General features: G+C 38.7%; 2 protein-coding genes across 4 annotated transcripts; one reads left to right on the plus strand and one right to left on the minus strand.

Annotated features, from left to right (window-relative positions):
• The first annotated feature begins 7,207 nt into the window (after positions 1–7,207).
• Positions 7,208–20,610, plus strand: LOC130550759 (glucagon-like peptide 2 receptor). Of its 3 annotated transcripts, XM_057328263.1 has the most exons (14): positions 7,208–7,505; positions 10,629–10,719; positions 10,806–10,910; positions 12,198–12,311; positions 15,578–15,699; positions 15,774–15,880; positions 16,632–16,788; positions 16,888–17,047; positions 17,331–17,391; positions 17,781–17,847; positions 18,621–18,709; positions 18,858–18,996; positions 19,248–19,289; positions 19,615–20,610. In XM_057328263.1, the coding sequence occupies exons 1-14, from the start codon at positions 7,413–7,415 to the stop codon at positions 19,948–19,950; spliced, it is 1,683 nt and encodes a 560-aa protein (XP_057184246.1). In that variant the 5' UTR covers positions 7,208–7,412; the 3' UTR covers positions 19,951–20,610. The 3 variants fall into 3 exon arrangements, with proteins under 3 accessions (XP_057184246.1, XP_057184244.1, XP_057184245.1); XM_057328261.1 differs by lacking the exon at positions 12,198–12,311; XM_057328262.1 differs by lacking the exons at positions 7,208–7,505; positions 10,629–10,719; positions 10,806–10,910; positions 12,198–12,311 and adding an exon at positions 14,897–15,092.
• A 205-nt stretch (positions 20,611–20,815) lies between these two features.
• On the minus strand, positions 20,816–22,224 carry rcvrnb (recoverin b). Its single transcript, XM_057328264.1, is given in 3 exon segments — positions 20,816–20,934; positions 21,644–21,755; positions 21,895–22,224. Coding segments are annotated over 3 exon segments (561 nt in total).
• Positions 22,225–26,322: the final 4,098 nt, after the last annotated feature.

A 26,322-nucleotide genomic window follows, 5' to 3' on the forward strand; every position in this document is an offset into this window, starting at 1 on the left:
TGAGTGTAACGATCATAGAAAACACTTTGGATGCGAGCAACATTAGTGCACACAGCTCGGTTCCAGCTGAAAATCCCCCGCAGCTGGGAAACTTCGTGACTGTGAGACGGCGTAGTCGTAGGACAAAACATCACTCAACCGTTCCGATTACAGTCTTGAACAGGTTCAAGTACCCCAGAATGCAGTTTGGACGAGGAGGCGGTACGACACATTAGCTACGACACATTAGCTAGGTACGACACATTACAACTTCAACTTTCATTGGTTCATGATTAGGAACAGCTTATTGGCTTAGACAAGTGTGACGCTTTGGGCAGGTTGAAACGAAGAATTAGACATCAGCCACAATAAACAACATGATAACAATAATATATGGAAAGTTCCATTTAGTAGAAATGTGAACTATAAAGAAAAGTTTGGGTTCCTAGCAAACATAAAAGAAATTCATACGCACCAGCACGGACACAAACAGTGCTCTGGTTATATCAATGAGCTACCGCAACAAAAGTAATACTAGAGCAGTGTGTATATACGAAGAGTCTCCGTTTAAAAAAAAATCATGTTTTTTATTATGTTATCATGTTTTATTGTGTTAGTTAGCTGTATTTTTTGAGTTAGTATGGGTTAAATCAAAACAAACCAACTGCAGTTTGATTGATATTAATTGGAATGCACAATAAAAAACATGATTTTTGACATTTTAAAATGGACTTCCAAACTCTTCATATGTTCTCCATCTAGGAATCTGCAGTTGACAGCAACTTCTGCTTCTGTGTCTAGCCAAACTTCAGTTTTTGGCTCAATATTGTAAGTTATGATACAAAATTGAAATAGGGGGAGATGGAATTTTTTATTATATTCCTTGTGATATACATAATGAATAAAGCTGATATTGCAGGATATGTTGTTCATACTGTACATACATAGTTATCAGGATTTCCTGTGGCACAGTGGTTGAGCAAAAGATCGTGGGTTCGATTCCATGAACACACAAACTGATAAAAACGTTTAGCTTGGATAAGCTATGGATTCTGCTAAATGCATAAATTTAAATGTAAAAAATGTAAATGGTTTACGGTTTTATAACAACGCATATTATTAATAGACACAGCATACGGTCACAGTGTTGTCAATAAATGTAATGTCTTTGCCTTAAAGGTACAGTGCGGGATGTTTTGTATGATCTATTAACAGAAATGCAATATAACATACAAAACTGTGTCTTTAGATGTGTATAAAACCTTACGTAATGAAAGGTTATGTTTTTATTACCTTAGAATAAACCAGTTGTATCTACATAGGGAGCGGGCCTATCTACATGGAATTTGTTATGTTGCGCAGCCATGTTTTGTACAGTAAGCTCTAACGGACAAACAGCTCTACAGAGCGCGTTTCGTATATGTTGGTCTTCGTGTGTGTTTTTAGACGCAGCTTGCATCATCACTGAGTTCAAGACGCACAAAGTAGTAAGTTGTAGTACGGAGAGGAGGAGGAGTAGTCGTCATCTAGCTGAAGCAACTGATTGTTCTGTCTTAGAAGTTTTGATAAAATGGAGGACCATGCGTATTGTGCACAAGAGCCGACAGAGCGTGAATCTCCGTTGTCAAAGAAGCTCAAACGTGATGCTGCCAAACAAATTGGAGACAAACGGCGGCAGAAATCCAGGATAAACATCGGTGTATCTATTACCAGCTGGAAGGCAGTTGAAAGACAAATGTTTTCAAGGTGACGCCGAAGTTGCCTGTTTTCTGCTAGACTGGTAAGATAATTCAACATTTTCAATGATTCCACTTTTTCAATGTTTACCAAACAACTGTTTTGTTGAAACGGTAACGTTAGCATTTTATACAAATGGCCATATAACCTCCGAATAATGCTTTTCCATCTCTGCGGTATGTACTCCGGTTGTTCCTGACTTTACAAAGGGGGAGACAAACGTCTACTAACTTACACCTAACTGCCTATGTCGCTGTCAGATCAAACGCTTTGAACAGCGTTGCTATTTACGATTAGCTAACTTTAGTTACTTCACTACTCTCAGCGTGTACTAGATAGCACGCAAGAAATATATCTAATTATAGAATTGTAACAGTAACTTTCGCAATAGAATACATGTTAAATTATTAATTATGTTAATATATTGCCTTACTTTTGCAAAGAAACATCGTTGCTTGTATCACTGCTATCCGCAGTCTCAGTAGACGACATCTTTTTTTACTGTTGCGGCCACTGTCATAATTCAAAAGAGAGGGGTGGGCAAATGACTCAGAGATTCGTTGCAAAACTATATTACAATGCTAGTGGCCGCTGATTTTCAAGAACTGCGCCTTTAATTGGGTCTTCCTCCCCAGTGGGGAGCGCCTGCAGGTTCACCACCTGGTCTCTCGGGAGAGTGGTGGGAACTTTGGGCACGTAGCCGGGACGGGGTCTCAGGAAAACGTGAGAATCCCCGGGCCCGAGTTCTAGGTAATCTGTGGACATGGAGGGTGCTTGCAGGTCCCCTACCCTCTTGGAGGTGAGCGCCATCAGGAGAGCCATCTTTATCGAGAGGTGAGAAAGAGCGGCAGCTCCGAGAGGCTCGAAGGGGGCGGGGCCTCTTGAGGCCCGCCACCTAGGTTGCAAGAGGGTATGGAGCGCGGATGAGGCGGTCGCCTTCTCGCGCCCCTTAGGAACCTAATGACCAGGTCGTGCTGTCCCAGAGGCTTCCCAGCAACTGGGTCGTGATGAGCAGCCGCAGCTGCTACATACACTCCCAGTGTGGAGGGGGGAGAGTTTACTCCCCAGTCTCTCTTGAGGAAGGGACAGCCCGTTCCCGATCGAGCAACTCCGCGGGTCTTCTCGCCGAGAAGAGCACCAGGACGAGAAGAGGCACCACTTATGGGCGTATAACCGCCTAGTGGCCGAGGCCCTAGCCTGAGTGATGTCCCAACCAGACAGGGTGGGCCACTCAGGAACTCCTCGTCCCGTCCAGACATGGAGGTTCCAGGGTTCTGCCTGGGATGCCGTAACGTGCCCCTTCCCCTGGGAAAGCAGGTCCTTCGCCAGGGGGAGCGGCCAGGCGGAGTTGTTGTCAAGAGCCTTAGCTCTGAGAACCAAGTCCTGGTTAGGCCAATGAGGGGTAACTAGTACCACTTGATGCTCCTCTTCCCTGGCCTTGCACAAGACCTGTGCAATGAGGCTCACTGGGGGAAAGGCATACTTCCGCTTGTCCCGTGGCCAGCTGTGCGCAAGGGCATCCGTGCCGAGGGGTGCCTCGGTCAGGGAGTACCAAAGCGGACAATGGGTGGAGTCCGGGGAGGCAAACAGGTCCACCTGTGCCTGGCCGAACTGCTCCCAAATGAGCCGGACTGCTCGGGGATGGAGTCGCCACTCTCCGCGAGGCGTCGACTGACAAGAGAGCGCATCGGCTGTCTGGTTCAGGACGCCTGGGATGTGTGTGGCTCACAGGGAACTGATCACCTGCTGACTCCAGAGGAGGAGGCGCCGGGCGAGTCATGTTAGCTGCCGTGAGCGAATGCCACCCTGACGATTGATATACGCCACGGCAGCTGTGCTGTCCGACAGGACCAGCACGTGCTTGTCCTGCATGAGAGGTAGTAGCCTCCTCAATGCAAGTAGCACAACCAACAACTCTAGGCAGTTGATATGCCAACGCAGGCGGGGGCCCGTCCACCGCCCCGACACTGCGTGCCCATTGCACACGGCACCCCAACCCTGCAGGGAGGCATCCCAAAGGGGACCCCTGTCCGCAATAAGGTCATGGGAGACCAGGGGGTTAGGGTGCGTCGGCAGAAAAGCGTGATGACCATACGCCTGCTGCCAGTGTGCCACGCTCTCCAAGGAACCTGACTCTGTAGCCAGTGTTGGAGCAGTCGCATATGCATCGAACCGAGGGGGACCACCCCCACCGAGGATGCCATGTATCCCAGGAGCCTCTGAAATAGTTTCAGGGGGACCGCTGACTGCCTGAAAGCTTCAGGCAGTTCAACACTGATTGGGCGCGCTCTGAAGTCAGTCGCGTTGTCATGGGGACAGAGTCGAGTTCCATACCAAGAAAGAGGATGCTCTGCACCGGGGAGAGCTTGCTCTTTTCTCAGTTGACCTGTAGCCCCAACCGATCTAGGTGCTGGAGAGTGAGCCAAGATGAGCCAGTCGTCGAGATAGTTTAGTACCCGCACACCTCCTTCCCTGAGGGGAAGGAGGGCGGCTTCCACGACCTTAGTAAAGACCCGTGGAGACAGGGACAGACCGAAGGGGAGGACCCTGTACTGATATGCCCGTCCCTCGAATGCGAACCGTAGGAACGGCCGATGTCGAGGGAGGATCGAGACATGAAGTACGCGTCCTTCAGGTCTATTGCCATGAACCAGTCCTGACATCTGACAGACGTCAGGATGCGTTTCTGCGTGATCATCCTGAAAGGCAGCTATTGTGTAGGTGCCTGTTCAGAACACACAGACCCACGATAGGGCGCAGCCCCCCGCCTTTCTTGGGGACAATGAAGTTCAGGCTGTAAAACCTGTTGAACATCTCGGCTGGTGGGACGGGCTCGATCACTCCCTTCGCCAGAAGGGTGGCGACCTCGGCCCGAAGTACGGGAGCATCCTTGCCTCTGACTGAGGTATATCGGATGCCCTGAAACTTGGGTGGGCGTGTGGCGAACTGGATCGCGTAGCTGAGACGGATCGTCTTCCCTAGCCAGCCTGACAGTCTGGGAAGCCGGAGCCAGGCTCCCAGAAATGTGACAGGGGGACTAAAGGTTCGATCTTTTTCAACGTCCCCCCGGGGGGCGGTGTGATGGCTAGCAGTACGGATTCCTTGCCGGGGGAGGTCCCCCGGGGAGGAGATCGGCTCTGCTGTTTTTCCTGCCTGGCGACTGCGCAGCTCAAGGCACTGTCTGAGTGCTGAGGGCTGGTGTTTATACTCGACATTGACACCAGAGATGCCGAAACCCCACATGCTTTGGACGGGAGTCTAGGTCGAGCCCCCTCCAGGTGGCCACCGCCTACGGGCACGAGTGCACCGCGGCGGCACCACCTGGGGGACATCGATGTATCCTCTAGCTGTCTCAACCTCGAGGGAAGAGAGGGTGACAGAACTTTGTTTGACGTGAAACGTGCCGGAAAGGGTGCGTTCCAGGTCTTACTAAGTTCCTCATGCACTTCTGGTAAACATGGCACTGGGGGCGGGCGCGGCTTGGAGCCGCGCGCTCAAACCGAGGCGCCATGTAGCCAGCCGCGAGCACCAGGTCCGATTCGAACACCTCCGGAACTGCCGTGACGCCCAGGGGAGAGTCACTGCAGGAAGGGACCGTCTGCTGTACCACATCGTAGATTCCAGCAGAAAAGTGATCACCAAAGATCGTAGAGAAGCTCATCAGATGCGTAGGCTCTGAAGAACAAAAGGTGAATGAATGATCACGCCGGCTTCCCTCTTATACCCGGACATCCGGGGAGGAGTCCGGCATGCAAATTTAATTTGCCAATTTTCATTGGCCTTTTCTAAATACTCAGAAGATGATAGGTTCTCAAGACAAACCCCAATCTGTCGGTTCGACACAACGTCGAGAGACCGACAGAAAGGGAACTACAAGTTTGCAACTTCAAATTTTCACTTCAAATTTACTGATACACATGTGTGGCCAACCTCTAAAACAACAAGTTCCACTCTCACAGGCGCTAAGTTGTTTTGCACCAAAATTACCTTCATAAATATGTCTCATGTCATGGTTCTGCCCCACCTTGTCTTGCTTCTCTTAACCTAGTGGAAGAACCATGATAGAACCTCTTGTTTTATGTGGAGAGTGACGTTTTGTCCCTGTTGGTCTTCCACTCTCCGGTGTGGCGTCTCTGTTCCCGCCCTTTCGTCTCCTCGTTATTGTTTGTTAATTAGTTCATGCCCCGCACCTGCTTCCTCTTGATTTGTCCCCTTTATAAGGTCCCTGTGTTTTCTGTCCTGTGCTGGATCATTGTTCTGTTGCGTCGTGTTTGTCTTTGTGGTGAGTTCTTGTTGTGTAGTTAGTTTAGTTTACAGTGGTCATGTCAAATGTTATTATTTCTAGTCTAGTTAGTCCCTGTCCGTGTTGCTATGTTTTGTTATGTTCCCCCACGTGGGTCTTTGTTTTGTATTTTTTAATTATTATTAAAGTCTGTTTTGTTAACCCCTTGCCCGCTGTCTGCACTTGGGTCCTCTGTCCTTGTCTCCGTGTCTCACCCCGAGATTCGTGACATCTCATGTACAGCTGCTTTGTAACAATGCAAATTGTAAAAAGCGCTATATAAATAAAGTTGATTTGAGAGTTGAGTTGAGTTATTCATAGGATCCAAGTTGTGGATCATACAAAAATGCACAATTACTAGAAAAAATAAATACTAAAGCCCTGCCCCTAACCCCTGGCGTGAAAGCAAATGGTACTAAAATGAACAAATGAGATTGTACGTAATTAGCCAAAATCGGAAAATAGTTATGTTTTTGCCATGCGATTGTGATGAATTTTCTTCTCCATTGCAGAAAAATAAAATATTAGTATATATGTGAAATGTATATTTCAGGGAAGAAAATCAAAAATCTCTTCTCTATGAGAGAAACTTAATTCCTGACTCCTGACATAATTAGGGCTGTCAAAATATTAATCGCGAATAACCGCATCCAGAATAAAAGTTTGTGTTTACATAATATATTTCTGTGTAATTTTGTATTTATTAAAACATACATGAATATTTTGAGAAAAATATAAAAATTAATAAACATTTACATGTCATTTAAATTATTGGTAGATATAAATAAATACATGTAATTATTTCAAAAATATGTATACTTGTAGGCCTATGTGTATGTGTTTATACAAAATAATATGCACAGTACTCAGACATATATTATGTAAACAAACTTTTATTCGGGATGTGATTAATCACAGTTCATATTTTGACAGCCCTAATATACATATACATATAAATGAATAATGCCAACAGGAAATAACAGTAAATAAAAAATAATAATGTAAAAATGTATTTTAAAAGAAATGACAGGAATTAGGAATCATAATTTTTCTTAAAAATCTTTGTTTTGTAAGCATGTCACTGGCTACAACAAGCAAGTTTCATGTCTGAAAATGGTCTCTTGCCTTATCTTGATTGGCTGGGAGGGCCAGAAGTGCTGCAGGAGTGAGTGAAGCAACACAGACGTTCTCATTTGAAGATTAGGCAACCAGAGTCTGGGAACTCCCATTGATCGTTCTCTGAGGGCTCTGCAGTTCTGCTGAAGGTCATTTAAGACCATTCACATTGAATGATATATAGGAAATTAAACATGATATCAGAAATCTTTCTGAGCGAAAGCGGGTAGGTGGCCTTGGGCATGTGGCATGAAGTCGTGGAGTTTTTTTCACCTCGCGGGCGGGTGAATATTGAGCCATGTTCATGGTGATGGTACCCTATCCTGAGAGAAGGCTGGGGGACAGGGATATTCTGCGTTGTGGTCTGTTTATGGTCGTCTACATTACACAGGTAAGAATGGATGACCTCCGCACTAAACACAGTCTACCTGGATTTTACAGAAAAAAATGTTTTAAAAGGTAGTTAGTTTTTACTCTAACTTTACCAACACACTTTAGAAGATAAGCCAAAAATAGCAGCGTAACAATTTTTTAAAGGAAAACAAAGTTTGAAACAAGTTTTGTTTACATCATACAGTATATATAATAAGTCAAACAAGATTTATCAAACAAGCAACAATTTATGTTATTTGGAACATGTGTTTTACTAACAAGCCAACAAGCTTATAACAAAATATATTTTTGAGGACAATTTTTTATCAAAAGACAAAATTCTCTGTCCATGTTGCTGTTTCTTCGTACATCGCTTACTACATCCAAGATCAAATGAAATATCCGAGATCTAATCCCGCTAATCATGATCTGGATAATTCAGTTCTTCGAACGCACCTCTTGTGTACGATTAGTATATCTGGATTTAATTGGAAAGGCAGCATATATCGATAGAAGAACTAGTGATCAGAAGCGCTGCTATTGGCTGGTTGTTACGTCAAAAGACGCAGTTACGTCCATAGTTTTTTTTACCGCTGCTTAAAGATTATGACAAATTTTAAAACCTTATTAAAATGTCAGGAACACTTCAAACGATGCACAGACAGATTACTTTAAGAGATATGTATTACAGTTTGAAGCAGTTGTAAACTGAAGTTGTATATTTTGATAAACTAACTTTAAGTTCTTTTTTTATAAATTATCTTTTTTAATGGTTCATTGCAATGAGATGGTGTTTTCCCCACAAAATAAAGTGTTTTATACCCATTAGTGTTCACTGCATGGGATACTGAGGAAAGTGTCTGGAGGACTGTCCGTTTCAATATTTTTTTTTAAATTGGATTAACTCAGTAGCAGTTGCAGGAGTTCACATTATCTGAAAGGCTTTTACATCCGCTGAGTCTGCATAGAAAAGTGGTATAGATAGTGGAAAATATGGTTTTGTTGTGCTATTTTATTGCTTTTAATGTATTGTGAATTATTTATTTCACTCCACAAAAGGCACAAGGCACATACATGTATAAACTTTTTAAAGTCTTTAACGGTTGAATATATGCAAATTCAAAAGCCAAAACTTGAAAACATTGACGTTGACAATATAAAGAACACAAACCTTAAACTGGAGATTTAATTTTAAAAAGATTGGCGATAAAGTAACTATTTCTATATTGTTTACTGACCTAACATCTCTTATTGCAGGTAAAAGATGACACTGATGCCTGCCTATTATCCATGGAGATTAAAAGTAAAATGCATGTGGGCATAATGCATGTTTGTGTTGCCTTTTATATAAAAATAATTTAAAAAGTGTATACTAAAAGTTATATCTCATGAAGCTCAGTCTGTAGTGGTTTAGAGATCATCATCAGGCTGTACCTCCCTCACAGGTCTCCTCTGTTTTCTGATGATGTATGTAATGTAGCACATGACACAATACAGGCCCTGTCAGGCAATTTTGATACACTGAAATCCTTCATTCCTATCAGTTGCCCAAAGGTCATTTCATGATCCTGTCCTGGCTAGGGCTGCAGTGTAACAGGTTTGGGTCAGGGAACGGTGTCTTCAAATACAGTCCCATCATAAATGTGACTGAAGATTGTTGACTCATGCAGATTCATGTCATTTTGCTTCAGTGCTGGTGATACTGTAGGTGCACATTAGGTCACACACCATCTAAGAGATTATTCAGTTAGCTTCCTTATTGATTCATTTACTTTTTGCTTAATACTATTACTAATATTAAAATGAATATTACCTGCAAATATCATAATTTATTTTCAGAAAATAACATGAGGCCTCAGAGGCCTATGATGCAATCTATGACATCAATCAAGACACATAATGCTCATTGACCATGATCATGACTGCAGAATATTTAGTTCCCTTATATCATATTAATTAAGATGGGGTCTTAAGAGACTGAAATACCACAAATTTGCAAATGGCAAGACAGACTGCATTTTTTATAAATCCCCCATATCATATGCACTTATGTCATATGTGTTGCTGTTTAACTCCTATTCTAATTCCACATACCCTGAATTTTTACCAGACGTAAATTAATCTTTTAAAATATTGCATGGAAAGTAGACAGCAGTGTATTTTCCAAACATGATAGTCTGTTTTTGATTTGTGAAAAAGTCATCCTGAGGTCCTGCAAGAATTTATGATGTGACCATAACATTTATAACTTCATGGTATTAGGAAGGATATAACATAAAATATAACATTTTGGAAAAAGATTATAAAAAGCTGTAATTTGAAAAACTGAAAATATAGGAATGTATATACAATGTATATGTATTGTTTTTTGCATATGTAGTTGAACTGTATTTTTAAGAACTTAATGACAATTATCTGCTAGACTGCATGGTTTCTGTAAAACCAACTAGTCTGTATTTTATATTTAATTAAGATTATAGTTTTGTGATATTTAAAATATACCAGATGTTTTATTGCTTCTAATCCATTGCAATTTAGACTAGTAACTCATAAGCATCTATATCAAATGTAATATAAAGAGGGTGTGTATACCAGCTGATGTGTACTGTTACTTCATTTGCAATTTTAACATAAATTCTGTTAATAATTCCATTCGTAACACAGACAATGGTACAAGATGTATTTTTTACAAATAATTATTCTTGCTCTAAACTGACAAAAACTTTGAGGAACTGGTATTTTTAAACAGGACAGAGTGTAAATATTTATCTGTTCATTGTAGCAGAAGCGCAAATGTGTTCAATATTACCTACCACACAACACTCTTCAATATTTGTAATTCTGTCATAATAAAAAAGCTTACATAAACATCAGGACTTTTAGCAAATCTTTACAATGGTACTTTTTTGCTAAAAAAGTGAGAAAACACATCATGGAGTGTTTCTTTTATGCAGCTCTTTCATAAATACTGCCATCTTGTGTTTGTAAAATGCTTAAAAAAAGAAAAAAACCATCAGTCCAATAAAACTATTCTTATGATGACAGTTTATATTTTTTACAAAAACATTGTAGAATTCTCTCTGTTGATTTACAATACACACACAAACGGCAGTAAATGTTGTGTTTTTATGGTTTTGTAAAGGTCATGGGCCTAGATGATTTGATCCAGAAACGTGCTGAATATCAGGAGAACTGTACCAGATCGCTGACAGCTACTTTCCCTACTGGAACTGGTGAATGAAAATTTACATAAAGTGGTTTAATCAACAGGGAAGCTTGAAGGTATTGTGCTTATTTCTTGTACAAATTAATGCTATAGGAATTTTTTGCAATGGAACATTTGACAAGTTTGCCTGTTGGCCACATTCATCTCCTGGGATAATATCTGTACCCTGTCCTTCCTATTTACCATGGATCAGAGAAGGTGAGTTATCGGTTTTATTATGTAGTTTTTTATATTTGTTATCTTATAATTTTTTTACTGTACAGTTGCCTTTGATTGTTGTGGATATCTTGCATGCATTGAGAACACCAGTTAACAAAACAACCAATGATGCTAATTCTTGCTATATGAATGATTACAGGCAATATTGTGTAGGTCAACTCCAAATGCAAAATATTGTTGTAAATTGTGCTTGATTTAGAAAGTTATATAGTTACAATAATACTAATTAAATAACAGTTGGCTTTTAAAAATTATTTGACATGGACTTAGTCAATATTAAAGATGCCATGAATTAAAACCACAATTTTAACCAGAGCTTTAGTTATATAAGTCTGAATCGTATTCACGCTGTAAGTGTCAGAACTGAAAACTCCCTAGTTACTGAGATTACAACTGTTATTGACACCAGGCCCAGTGAACGCCAGGTTCTGGAATGCACATATCTATGACTACGATAGTTTGAACACCGCCTCCACAGAAAGAATATGAACGACTACTTCTCTAGCCCTGCCCACGGGGTTCGGGCATGACAATTCTGAAGTAACACAATGTCAAGATTCTCGGGGTGAGACACGGAGACAGAGGACACTAGTGCAGACAGGAGGTAAGGGGTTAAACAGGACTTTAATAATAATAAAACAAGGACAAAACAAAAACCCACAATGGGGAACATAACAAAACATAACAACGAGGACAGGGACTAACTAGACTAGAAATAATAACAGCACTTGACATAACCACCATAAACTAAACTGACTACACAACAGGAACTCACCACAATGACCTGAACAGGACACAACAATGATCCAGTACAAAAAAGAGGACGCAGGGGCATTAAATAAGGGGACAAATCAAGACGGAACAGGTGTGGGGCATAAAACCAATAACGAGCAATTAAGGAGACGAAATGGCGGGAACAGAGACGCGACATGGAGAGAAAGAGAATGTGGAAGGCCAAGTGGGCCAAAACTTCTCTCTCCACGTAAAACAAGAGGTTCTGCCACTAGCTCAAGAAAATCAAGACAAGATGGGGCAGAACCATGACACACAAGTGGCGCGGAACCAGATAGAGCGAGCAAGCAATAAACAAACATGCCGTTAAAGATAGCTAAATATTGTGCCATCCCTGGTTGTGGAAGAATACAGTCGCTGCATAACCTTCCTTCGGATTCCGATATTAGGAATGTGTGGTTAAAGTTTATTTTTCAAGACATTCCAGCTCATGTGGGAAAAACATAGAGCGTTTGTTCGTTTCATTTCTCCGAGGATTCCTTCGTGAACAAGGCACAGGTCGACACTGGATTTGTGGAGAGACTAAAATTAAAAAGCAGTGCTGTGCCGTCAATATTGGATCCGATAGGAATGGCGCAGCAATCTTATGTGAGTAAAACATTTTTATACTATGCGTCACTATTGCTTTGTTAGAGATCTCTTGATATGCCCTGAGCACTATTCGCGAGAGATTAGTATTACCTGGGGAACTCTAGTCATTTGTATTAATTGCAGAGGTTGTCTATGATCTTAAGACCATGCGAATCGGGATCTCTGTGATTTGGCGGGCTCATATATCATTTTTCAAGGTTTTATCCACCGTTTGCGAATAATGGAGGGTGTTTTGAAGTGTTTTGGTATTATTTCGGGTGCTGGGTCATATCCATAAATTACAGGTGTTGTGCCGAGAAATGCACCCCTGCCAGATTCTGCACCTCCTTCAATAACACAATGTCCGATTGGCTAATTCTAACCCCTCCCCACACCTAATCCTAATCCTAACCCCTGCCCTAACACCTAATCCTCACCCCACACCTCAAATCATCCCATGCGAATGCGTCACATGAAATACTGATGTGGGGAGGTAATTTATAAATCACAAGAGGTCCCCAGATAATGCTAATCTCGTGCGAATGGTGCTAATGTGTAACCTAACGTTACGTCTCTAACCAAATTCGCAGAAGACTCCAACAAGGTTTACTACGCAAACTGCTATCCTATCAAAGCAGTGGGCGTTTACTTCCAAGACTTCATGGCGGAACGCCCATTCAAACCAAGCGTTTGTAGAGCTGGCCTCAAAACCCATAGCCTATTACTAGTGCTGTAGTACTCGAGTCCGGACTCGAGACGTTTTTTTATGATCTCGGACTTGTCTTGGACTCGTTGGTATTTGCACTCGGACTTGTCTCGGACTTGGTCATTGGTCTCGCCAAATGTTAGTAGGTCTCGACTGAGTCCAGATATATGTATATGTTCTTTCTCCTTCAAAACAAAACATTGATAGAGCATGCTTCTTGTGATCCGAAAACTGCTGCCGACTCTGGACTAAAGAACGAGAGCCGCGCGTGTTCATAAGTTCTCTCTTCACACAGCAGTTCAGTGTGTGCTGTTGGTGTAACTAAATAACTCCGGTATATTGGTTCAAGTCCTCGGGACTGTCATGCACGCCAGAAAGTGAAGAACTGAATTAATTTGTGGGTAATATTAAGTGTGTAAGGGAGACGCTAAACGCGAACAATTCAGGTGAACTGGTTCGACCGGTTCACTTAAAAGAATGAACCGGTTCAAATGAACGATTCGTCCGCGGCCCGAACTGAATAGCATCAATCATTCATCAGGCACGATGTCAGCGAGCAGCGGCATAATAACATTTGGTTTTACAAACCGTAAAGAATTTATCGACAGTGCGCTTAAAAGGAAACTTTTTGCAACAAAACTTTCTCCGAAACCTGTGGGACAACATCCAATTTTGTAAGAAACCTGCAAAGGCATCACAAAGAGAGGTAAGTTAATGCCATGTTTCAGAGTTAGCATTGCATTTGAATATTTTTAGAAAGTAGTTAGGAGTTTAGAAAGTAGGGCTTAAAGATAAGATTGATCGTATTTTTATTGTCATTGCGATATGAACATGTTATTTAAGTATGGGCACCAAAACGTGCGGTACGGCGAAGGCTACGCAGAGCCACGTACCATGTGCGTACCCTACGCCGTAGCCTGACACGCACCTCTCCAAAAATGTAACAACGCGTCAACTAAACACGGACCCTACGCGGACTGCAAGCACTGTGATTGGTCGGTTTAGCAGCATTGTACATCCTTCTACGCATTTCTGGCGTCTTATTCTCTGGCGTCTTCTTCCGGCAAGTTCAGAGTCCACAAAAGAACAACATGGCGAGCATCGACATCGACCAAGTTACTGAGCATCTGATTGAAGAGGTTACCTACGCAGAGCCGCGTACCCTACGCCGTAGCCTGGCGCGCACCCTCCAAAAATGTAACAACGCATCAACTCAACACGGACCCTACGCGGACCGCAAGCGCTGTGATTGGTCTGTTTGAACCACCCCTCAGGTCAAAAAAAACTCTGCGATAGCATCATGTTTACTCAAACGCATTTACGAATGAATTATCTAAGTAAATTATTTGTCCTTCTGTATTTAACATCTCAAGCTGCAACAAAAGTGACCGTTTACTTGCCACTATCACTGCTAATGCTTCTCAAACGAGCTCATTCTTCTTCGGCTCTTGTCTTGGTTACACAAGTAACACGCGCGTAGACACTGACGCCTAGTGGTGGTCATTGCCTGTCGACGCGGACAACAAGGCAGAAGTGTAAACGAAAACCGACACATAACCTATGGCGTAGAGGCTACGGCGTAGGTCCTACGCACGACTATAACTTAAGCTTGAGTCATAAGTTCAAGAATGGGAACATATTCAAGTGTTTGCTGGTTATTTGTTACATTTTCTATTGGCAGAATAGGATTGTTACACTTCAATAAAAAAAATTACAAGTTTTTAAAAATTAAAAGTTACACTTCGGCTTTGTGACTTTAGTGCTATACCTAAAGTAAATAAAATTACCTTATTTTAAGGTAAAATAAAATAGTCTTTTTGATCATTACAAACAATAATGAAAATCATTATCTTAGAATAGATATGTCTCTTGCATCACAAAAATTCTCAATAGTTAAGTGTGTGGTCTTGTAGTCATGATTTTTTTGTGTCTCTGTCTTGACCGTCTCAATTGAACTCGGTCTTGACTTGGACTCGAAGCTCTTTGGACTTGGACTTGTCTTGGACTCGACAACGGTGGACTTGACTACAGCCCTACCTATTACTTATTGATTTTTATGTTTTTAAATGTAAAAACCACGCGAACGTCATACAGTAAGTAGACCTCATACAACAGTATAAAACAATGAACAAGCCCAGTCATCACACCTTTAAATATATCAATGTTATATTACAGAATGTGCCTTGCATTATGTGAATGACTTTATAGAGAAAACAACAATAATTTACTGTTTTGTTACTGTCTGAAAATCTTGCCTAACTTTAGGCCTATATATTTAATATCGACTAAGGCCATGTCTTAGAATTTTTACGTTTATGTTATGTTTGTGCAAAATAATAAAATGTAGTGTCAATAACATCATTATTTCAGTAAATGAAAAAATAGAACATTATCTCAGATCTATCATAACCTATCATTTGGAAAAATACATATTAGCTACTCATTTATATCATTTTGATGCTCCTAATCTCATGGTTAGAGTATGTGACTTTCACATAATTTCACAGACAGGGTTAAGTAGTAACAAACTGTCTAATTAAAGGCATTTAAGAATATTTCATTAGTCTTGTCATTTCAGTTGCTACTGGAAATGTATACAAGGAATGTACGGTCAATGGGACCTGGAAAACTGAGGAGAATTCCAGCATTGTATGGAGAAATCAGTCAGAGTGTGAAAACCCTCATTTTTTCAAGTCTGAGGTGAATACCTTTGCCATACATTATAGTATGGTCTCTATTGTGGCATGATTTACAATGGTATCCTGCATACACAGGAAGACAAAGTATTTCGGCAGTCTGTGTTGAGAGTCTTATCCATCGTAGGATATGCGCTGTCTTTTTCTTCCCTTTCATTGGCTCTTGTGATAATGAGTCGCCTGAGGTGAGTGAATCATGTTTTGGTCTTTAACAATAGTGGTAAAATAAGGTTTTATTGATAATTATGACAATCTAATGTTGATTAATCACGGCAATCAACATGCTTTCTTTTATTCCATTCTTCATGATCAAACACATTCACTTCTTTCTTATCTGGTCATTTATTCTGTCCCAGTCCAACACTGTAAACCCTGATAAGTTAAGATAACTCAAAACATTTGTGGAAACTTATTACTTCAAAAATTTTAAGTTGAAAACTCAATAATTTTGAGTATAAGTATAGTAAACTCAAAATAATTAATTTTGAATAAACTGAGTTTCACTTATATATGTTGTCATGAAGGAACAACAGCCAGTTACAGCTGTAGAATTACCAATGTAATGCCTTCAGATCAAACACTCTTTTTTTAATGAGTCTGTTTTCCTCCTAAGCAAATGCTCTACTCGTCTGCACAATGGTAACCTCATTAAAATCACTAATGACACAAAACTCTTTAAATAACAGAATAGAATACTGAACATTTATAAGCCTCTTCCCATTCTAATTTTTATATAAATACATAAAATACATTATTTCGAGATTTACTAAAAGTTGTAAGATAAATGAACTTTTTCAGTTTTGAGTACAGTTTGCTTATTTTTAATGAGTAGATTATACTGTTTGGGAATACAGTGAATGCTGTCACCAAATATCTGATTATTAATTTTATCTGTCCCTAAGCAAGAAATAAATTCATTTTACCTGTTGTTTTCAGGAAGTTACACTGTACAAGGAATTACATCCACATGAACCTCTTTGTATCATTCATACTTAGAGCAACGGCAGTAATTACCAAAGAGGTTATATTACAAGTTATGTATTCCAGTCTGCCCAATGATGAAATTGGATGGAACAGCTACACAAATTCTGCGGTACAGATCAATTAATTCCATTTATATTTTAATATATGATAGGTTTATAGTATACATATAGATTATAAAATATAATATTTTCTTGTGATAATCTTTCAGATGTATTTGATCTGCAAGGCCTCAAAGGTGTCCATGGAATATTTTGTGGGGTGCAATTACTTCTGGCTCCTGGTGGAGGCAGTTTTTCTTCATACGCTGCTGTTCACTGAAGTGCTGGCGAGGAAAAGACTTCTCAAGACATACATGGTTATAGGATGGGGTAGGATTGGATTAAAACCCTAAAACACATGGGTAGTTGACAAATATACCTACCTATGTGTCATATTAAAGTAAACTTAATATTATCTTATTTAATATTAATCATATTTTATTTATAATATAAAATAGCATGAGAAAAAAATGATCTCCATTGTTAGTTCTTTTTCTACATCTTTGCTGTTACACAATAGGACATTTACATATTTATTTGTCAACTACCCATATATTTTTTGTTTGTTTGTTCAAATTTATTATTATTTTTCTTCTTCATCCCTATCATTCAGGCACCCCATTATTATTTGTGATACCCTGGACTCTAGCCAAAACTTTATATGAAAATCAAGAGTAAGTGTTTTTTTACTGTATGTGACATTATTGCATATTGTTTTAGGAGGTGTTTTATGGTGACATGACTTAGTGTGGATTATGCATTATAAACAGATTGTAAGAGAAATTATAAACATTATAATAAGTATTTTTTTAATGAATTGCATTAATTGTAGAGTATAACACATTAAAAATGTGAAATAACATATGGTCATATATTTTAATGTATTATACATAATCATAAAGTTACACTGTAACTATGATTAAATAGTTTAAGAGTAGTATGATAGTGGTTATAGGGTGTATTATACTATTATTGTTATGAATTTTGTATGCTTCATGCAAAGTTACCATTTATTTATGTTAATTGTGGCATGCATAATTACCTACAAAACTTGTTGTTAAAGCTGTTGGTCCAATAACATCAGGTGGATCTGGTGGATAATCAGAGGACCAATAACATTGTCAGTGATTGTGAGTATGAGGCTCTATCAATTTTATATAACCTGAAATTATACTTGCTTTTTGTTGCAACAGTTTTCTATTGGTAACACATTGTCAGTATGAAAAGAGAAAAGGGTGGCTACTTAAATTACTACAATTTGTATTAACATCTATTCTGCTGTAAGGGTTTCGTGGTAATTTCGTAGCAATTTCCGCTACACATCTCATGCTGGTCACGAGCAGTCATGAGAGTTATAGATAAAGGAGATGTGGTCCGATATATCGAATCACTTAAATCTGTCACAGTTACACACAAAAGAAAAAAAAAACGGTAGAGCATGGTGCTAGCAACAGCAAGGTCATGGGTTACATGCAGTACAAACTATATTTCTTGAATACAATTTGCTTTGATTAAAAGTACCCACAGAAGATTTTAAGGTCCAATGTGTACATTTTTAGAGGATCTATTGACAGAAATGCAATATAACGTACATAATGAAGCGTTATGTTTTTATTATCTTAGAATGAGCTATTTCTATCTACTGTACATTCACCGCGGGTCCCCTTATTCGTCATGTTGTTTCTACAGTAGTCCTAAACAGACAAACTGCTCTACAGAGCACGTTTGTAAATACATTATCTCCTTTGGCATATAAGTGAAAACAAGATGATATATTCCTGTGTCAGCCACCATAGCGCTTCAAAAGGGAGAGGTAGAGTAAGCCGTTGGTTGCCGCAAAATTTCATACACTGGATATTTAAGGTCGGACCTGATATATGATAATGCACTCTGTCTTTTTCAGGTTATTTTTTGCATTTTTCTCAAAATCATTAAACTTCTGCTCTCAAAGTTAAAAGCCGATCAAGTGAAATTCACTGACTACAGATACAGGTTAGTCGCTGTTAACCTTAAAGTTGTGTGTGTTTCACACAGATGACTAAACAAAGTAAATAAACATATTTTTGGTAAATAATTAAGTTGTTTGACAGCTCTAAAAATAATAAATATACATTTCATAACACTTGCCCCTGTGTGACAGTTTAGCCAGAGCAACGCTTGTGTTGGTTCCTCTGCTTGGAGTCCATGAGATTGTCTTTACCATAATTATCGATGAATCGGTTGAGGGTAGCAACCGCTATGTTCGGAACTTCATCAATCTAACCCTGAGCTCCTTCCAGGTAAGAAAAAATGACTTATTTCCCTTGTTGTCTGGTAGTCACTAAAACACTGTTTTAGTCCCACAGCAAGGGGCCTCAACTATTGCTTTGTGTTTGATTCTAGTTATGCCAAGTTCTAGAACATTTTATTGATTAGAACTGTGGTGAGGCCTTCAAATATTGTTGTGGACAATGGGGGAGCATTGAAATGAAAAATAATAGTTTTTGTTTTGCACTAAAATATTTTAACCCTGAGCTTTATTGTTTCACAGGGTCTCGTAGTTGCGGTTCTGTACTGCTTTGCTAATGGAGAGGTAAGATTCTGGAGCTCTGGAGATTTGCTTTAATATAATTAATTACTTCTTCATGATTTAAAGATGAAGTGTACAATTCATCACCAAATGGTACTGCAAATATCATGTTTTCAAACAAGTTTCCTAGACTGCCTTAAACAAACCACGCAATGTTTTGACAGCCCGTAGTTTTCACACTGTTTAGGAAATTAACCAAGAGTGTATTAGGATGAATAGAAGAATTACACGTGAAAGAAAAGACTTACACACCAATAAATTAAGTGTTATTTGGTGCTAAAGTAAGCCTAATTTTTAACAAAAACTAAATTCAGAACTCATCTTCCAGGTCCAGGCTGAGCTAAAAAAGAGGTGGCAGGTGTTTCTTTTTTCCAACCGCTTTGAGGTCCACAACTGCTTTGCAGACATACATCCCAAATATCTGTGGAAGTGTTCACAAAAGAACCCCAGACAAGCCACAGAACAGAGTGAATCATACACAGAAGGAAACAACATCCCCACACAGGGACAACAAATGCAAGTGACTGTCCAATCAGCAGAGGACATAACTTGTGGACGGAACACAGGTGTGGAATTTTACACACGCAAGAGTCTCTCCAGCAGTGATGGGGAGATGACATTAGGAGAAACAGTGGAGGAAGTCATAGAGGAGAGTGAGTTTTAAATCTATTGCACTTATGATTTTGTCATTAGCCTGTGCTTGCGATTCATTTTTGTACAAAAATGTAATTAGGATCTATATTATAATCACTGTAAATTGCTTCTATTATGTTTTTTATACCTGTTGTTTTTGTATGAATGGCTGAAGATTTTGAACTAATTTGTTGTTCATCAAAATATTACATAAATTCATAAAATGAGTCTACTGAGACCTATGCCGGACTAATAAAAATATTGCCTGTTGTATATAAATACATTAAACACTGTTGCATCAATAAGTCTGCTTTTTTCTTTCAATTTGGTCTTAATAGTCAGTCTATCCCTGGCTAAAATGGACATGCATAAAAGCTGTCTTTAGTTAACAGGTCAAACTGTGTACACTTTGTAATAAGCATTTAAGTACACAACTAAAATTACCTTGACATCACGTTTTATATGTTAAGTGTAGTTTTTAGGTAGCATGAAGTAAGAATTGGTTATGTACATATTTCATGTGTGGTTACATGGATATTGACAATAATGAATTTGGCTATGGACTGCTTGTGTTTCAAAGCAATTTTAATGTTTTTAAGTCTCTAGATGAAAATGCAATGCCTTCTATATTGAATACTATTTAGAAAATTGTGAAGTACTTCAATGTTTTACATTCAATGTTGATGGTAATAAACAACATTTTTAACATCATGGCACATTCAGTGGAGTTATTAACTACACTTCTGAGCAAAAATATCTGTTTTCTTGGTAGATTTACACAACAGAAAAATATGTGAAATATTTGGAAAAAATATTATACTGCACATGACCTTTTCATGCATATGTCATTTAAAGGAATCAGATCAAACTAAAACAAGATGATGTTACACATGATGTTATTGCTTCTTCTCTTTGAGCCTTTCTTGGACCTTTTGGGGTTCGTCAAACTGAATCAGTCTGAGAATGTCCTTATTGTCCATCACTCCTTGAATAAACTCTCCCTCTGTTAATTTACCTGCCAGACAAAATATAAATCAGAAGCTATCAATCTCTCTCTTAAAAATAAAGGTTTTAAAGGGTTCTTCACAGCGATGCCATGGAATAACAATTTTTGGTTCTTCAAGGACCTTAAAGTGATAGTTCACCCAAAAATTTGAATTCAGTCATCATTTACCCTTCTTGTCATTTCAAACATGTATGACTTTCTTTGTTCCACAGAACACAAAAGAAAATATTTTGAAGAATGTTGTTAAACCCATTCACTTGCATTGGTTTTGTATCCATACAATAGAAGTGAATGGAGGCCAGTGCTGTTTGGTTCCCAACTTTCTTCAAAATATAATTATTGTGTTGTGCAGAAGAAAGAAAGTCATACAGGTTTGTAATGATAAGAGGGTGATTAAAAGATGACAAACTTTCATTTTGGATGAACTGCAATTTAAAAGAACAATTTCTGTCTGTATATTCTGTTTCAACTAAAAAAAAAACATTTTGTGAAATATTCAACCGAACCGGTTGTCTGTGGATGTTAAAGGTTCTTTTTGGAACCATACATACAAAAATGGTTCTTTTATGGCATCGTGTTGCACCTTTATTTAAAACAAAACTATTCTTCATAGCGTAAAGGACCCACTGCTATCTATATCACAGTTTTCTAAATGCCTAGAGAGATATTTAACTCCTTATACATAATACATCTGTGATGTACACAAATAGTTGCTTACCATTTTCTTTTTTCCCAAAAAAGTCCCAAATTTAATCAGTTCGGTTTTCTGGCGTGCTTTCATCATCCGGAAGGTTTTTCTGGTCTTCTTCAGAGATCATGTTGAATATTGACTACAATGAAGAGTAACATGTCAGGTGAGTTCTACAAACACTGGGTTGAATACAACATTTTGAGAATGTGGCTTTTCAATGAGTATATGCAGCATTAAATGATAAAAAGCAGTCTAGCTCACTATGATTTCGTATTCACCTTCAAAATTTCATGAATCTCATTTTTTATGATGGTGCCATTCCTGTCTACATCATACAAAGCAAACGCCCACTCTAGTTCCTGAATGGTCTTTCCTGAAGATGTCAGATGCAAAGCAACAATGTATTCTTTAAAGTCCAGTGTTCCATCACTGTTGGAATCAAAGCTTCTGAAAACATGTTGAGTATATTACTTGGGGTCTGCATCAGGGAAGAAACTGGCATATATACTCTCGAACTGTTCTCGACTGATGCGACCAGAAGGGCACTCCTTCAAGAACTTCTGGTACCAAGCATAAAGCTGTTCCTCAGTGTACTTCCCAGCCAACATTTGTATGTGGGGCCCATTTGGGTATGAAATGGGCTGGAAAATGGGCCCTATGTAGGATTGTCCGCGGGTTCCATAATGGCCCTATGCCAATTGCCCACATGAATATAATGAAGGATTGCACTTGCCCCTAAGTGGGTCCCAGCTGGGCAACATGCACAAGACCCATATCGGTACCAGATTTCAGTTTTATGTGGGTACTACATGGGGACAACATGGGCTTGAAATATGGGCTTTAAGTGGGATTGTCCATGGGTTCCGTGTTGGTCCTTTGTCAATTGCCCATGTAGGTAATATGCAGGATTTTACTGGGTCTTAGGTGGGCCCCAACTGGGAAATATGCACAAGACCCATATTGTTCCCAGATTTAAGTTTCATGTGGGTACTACATGGGGACAACATGGGCTTGAAATATGGGCTTTAAGTGGGATTGTCCATGGGTTCCATGTTGGCCCTTTGTCAATTGCCCATGTAGGTAATATGCAGGATTGTACTGGGTGTTAGATGGGCCCGAACTAGCAAATATGCACAAGACCCATATTGTTCACAGATGTAAGTTTTATGTGGGTAGTACCTTGTGACTGTGTGGGCTTGAAATATGGGTTGTAAGTGGGATTGTCTATGGGTTCCATGTTGATCAATTACCTATATAAATTATATGCAGGATTTCCCTGGGTGTTATGTAGGGCCCAAGTATACAGCATATGCAAAACCCATCAAGGTCCGATCTACATCAGCGTTTGTCTAATGCTCCATTGGTTTCACACTAGGCCTAGAAACATCTAATTCAAAATATACTTAAAGCAACTTCTGCAACATCTAGTAATATTAACAGTGTTGGCTGTAATTAATTAGTAAGTAGTATAGTCAGTAACTAAGTAGAAGTATTTTAATTACTTTTCCAGTTGAAAATGTAATTAGTAGTAGTAATGAATTACTACATCAATGAACACACAAATTAAAAGTTGATAAACGTCCATGACAGAAACAATCTTCCATAAAAGATCTGACCAGCAAATTAAATAGTATCATGAAGGAAAGCAGTAGAGCACACAGAGAGACTGAAATCCTTCCAAATTCCGATTTTATTTAACTATAACCATTATGTCACTTGTTCTTGCTAGTTGACCTTTTGATGTCAGGCTGTTGTTCTTAAGAGCATCTGCAAAACCAAATTAATTTGAAAGATAAAATACATAAGCTATTATTACAAATAGCACATTTGTGCTTGTTCAAATCACAGCCCGTGGCACAGGCAGAATGTGCAAATGCTAGGGGAGCCAAAACATTCATAAGAGTGCCAAAATAAGTGAATTTTGTATAACTTTTTTACTAATACTTTTTAATATTAATTTAAAATATTAAAAAGCCAAAAAACTACTAAAACATAACTACATTGTTTATGTTAAACGGTATGTTGGATCAAATGAATAGTTGGATCAACTTTAAAAAATAACTTCAATTGATAACACCAAAACAATTGTTCCAACTTAATTTTACTAAGTCATTTACACTTAAATTGTTTGTTCATTTTACCCTGTAATTTACTTTGAATGTTTACATTGAACTTAATTTTACTGCATTTCAACGTTGTATGTTTATATTGCTTTCCCCAAATCATTGTTTTCATTACCTGCAAGTAAAAACCTTATAATTCCAAATCCAATATTGCTTAAAGTACATTATTTATTTTTTGAGAGTCATTTATTTTCCTGAAAGTGCTGGTTAATGTTGTCACAAGAATCAAATAGCTTTATTTGAAATAAATAGAAATATTTATTAACATTAATTCAATACAATGTCAGTATTTTCTTTAATCAAAAAAAAATGTACTTTGCAAATTTTCAAACAATAAAGCTAGACATAAAATTACACATTCATACTAGACATACACACACAAACCTACATCTGGACAGGCTTACAAACAAAAAGCAACAACTGAAACATCAGAAGTCTTTTCAATAGACTACACTGAACTTATTAACGATGATGAAATGTATGTATGTCTAGTGTGTGTTTGAATGAATGTCTCATGGATTTTGCAGATAAACGGGTACTTTCAGGAACACCTCAAAAGTGATTTGAAGGAGTTTCAGATAAGCCAGGTTGATAATGTACATCATATGCAGAATCAGGGCACAAACTGATGTTACTGAAGTCAAACGGTTTAAAACGTTAATCCCTCAATCGCAATGTCAGCAGGTGGTTCATGAAGTTCTCACTCCTTCAGAATATAGCGAACACCGCCACCCACAAGCTTCTTAATGTCACCCTCACATCAGTCTTGTTATCCTAAAAGTAGTGTATAAAAAACAATCATTGCCTTTTGCCATCACAACTACAAATTACTTACATTTTTTTCTACAAAAATAAATCAAAATAGAATATGCTGCTATTTAACTAACAAGGTAATTCTTGATAAGGTCTTAAAGTACTTTCTTACAGGAAAAGATAAGGGTTCTGGATACTCATCTCAGGTGAATGTTTGCAGTCTGTGATAAAAATCTGGATATACTGTAACAGAGATTTGATTTTAAAAAAGTGATAGAAAAGGACAAGAAACCATTAATTTTTATGTACAGTATATGTATATATATTAATATATACAGACCAGATCTGCTCCTGCAGGTATGTCACAACAGGAAGCTAGCCCTCCAGACTGCCTAGAATGTACTCCGGAATGTTTGTTGAGGCTGTGGATTACATGTAGTGGTATAAATGTTCATGTTCAGTTCATGATAGTCATTTCTGTGACCCTGCCTGTGAAAACAAAGCTAAAGTCATTTTTTATTTAGTAAGTTACTGTTTTATATTTAACCTTTATATCTTTAATAGAAACAACATGTGAACAATTGAAATCATGGTGAAATTAATAACTGAAAGCAAATTTTCATGCTCCTATTCTCATAATTAGATCATGAGACTTCAGCCTAGATTTCACAGACAGGGTCACATATTATCTACTAACAATTACAGAATGAATATTTTGAAAAAATAAATTACTTCCCATGTTTTGCAGTGTTCTCATTAAACAGCACCAAAAAGGTCCTACGGAGAGAAAGACATTGCAAAATTTATAAGCAAGTGTTTGCTACAAATCAAGTAATTGATTAGTTGTGTAAATACAGATCTCTACTACAAAACATCCTGACTGTAGAAACCACTACAGTCTTTGAAACTTATTTTTTTATTAAACTGACACTATAATATTTTTCCTGGACAAAGCAAAACACCTCGAGCTAGGCAAATGAAGCTAACGTTAAACACAACATTAGAGACTTTCAACATTATTTTGGGCAAGAAATAGATTAATAAATTATAGATAACGAGTCAAAATGCAGAAATCCTATCAGCCTTGATCGCTTTTTGTCCCACTTCTCACGTGCTTCCCGCACTGCATCTCAAGTACCTTGCACTGCACTTTGATAGATGTTAAAATTATATATCTACTAAACATAAGCTCCCAAGTCCCATCGTCTAAACTGAATACATTTCTCCCAAACAAATGTATATACAGTGTGCAACATCTAGTATTCAGAAAATATTCAGTGAAGTAACTTACACCTCGTCTACAACACGTGTTCGGCGCAATGTGATGCAACAATAAAAATATCAAGAACAAGGTGTTTGTCGTGAGGACAGCATTTCTGTTTAAAATGAGTTCTATAGTCCTATGTCACGTCGCATCGTGCTGCTCACATGCGGGGCAGATAGGGTGTTGTATATCGCAAACGTAAGGTCGCGCAAGTTCAAAACTCTATTTCATTGCCTTCCTGTTTAAAAACAACTGAAACACATATTCAAACATTGCATAATTGAATATATTATTAAAGCAAACTTCCAACCTACCTTCCATCCTAGTCGGATGAGAAAAACAAGATGGTTCAAGACAAGATGTTAGAAAACGTTGGGTCCTTGAAGGAGAAATTATACATTGGCTGAAAAACAGTGTGTAGACAAGAATTTCTGTGTGGTTAAGTTAAAAGAGGGTACAATTCTGAGTTACAGTTTGGAAAGCAAAAAGACCAAGTAAAATAGACTCAAATAGTTTTGGTATTCCAACTAACACCCATGTTCACTTACCAGGGCTCTAGACTGCGA

Source organism: Triplophysa rosa, unplaced genomic scaffold (assembly GCF_024868665.1).
Source record: "Triplophysa rosa unplaced genomic scaffold, Trosa_1v2 scaffold422, whole genome shotgun sequence".
Classification (NCBI taxonomy): domain Eukaryota; kingdom Metazoa; phylum Chordata; class Actinopteri; order Cypriniformes; family Nemacheilidae; genus Triplophysa; species Triplophysa rosa.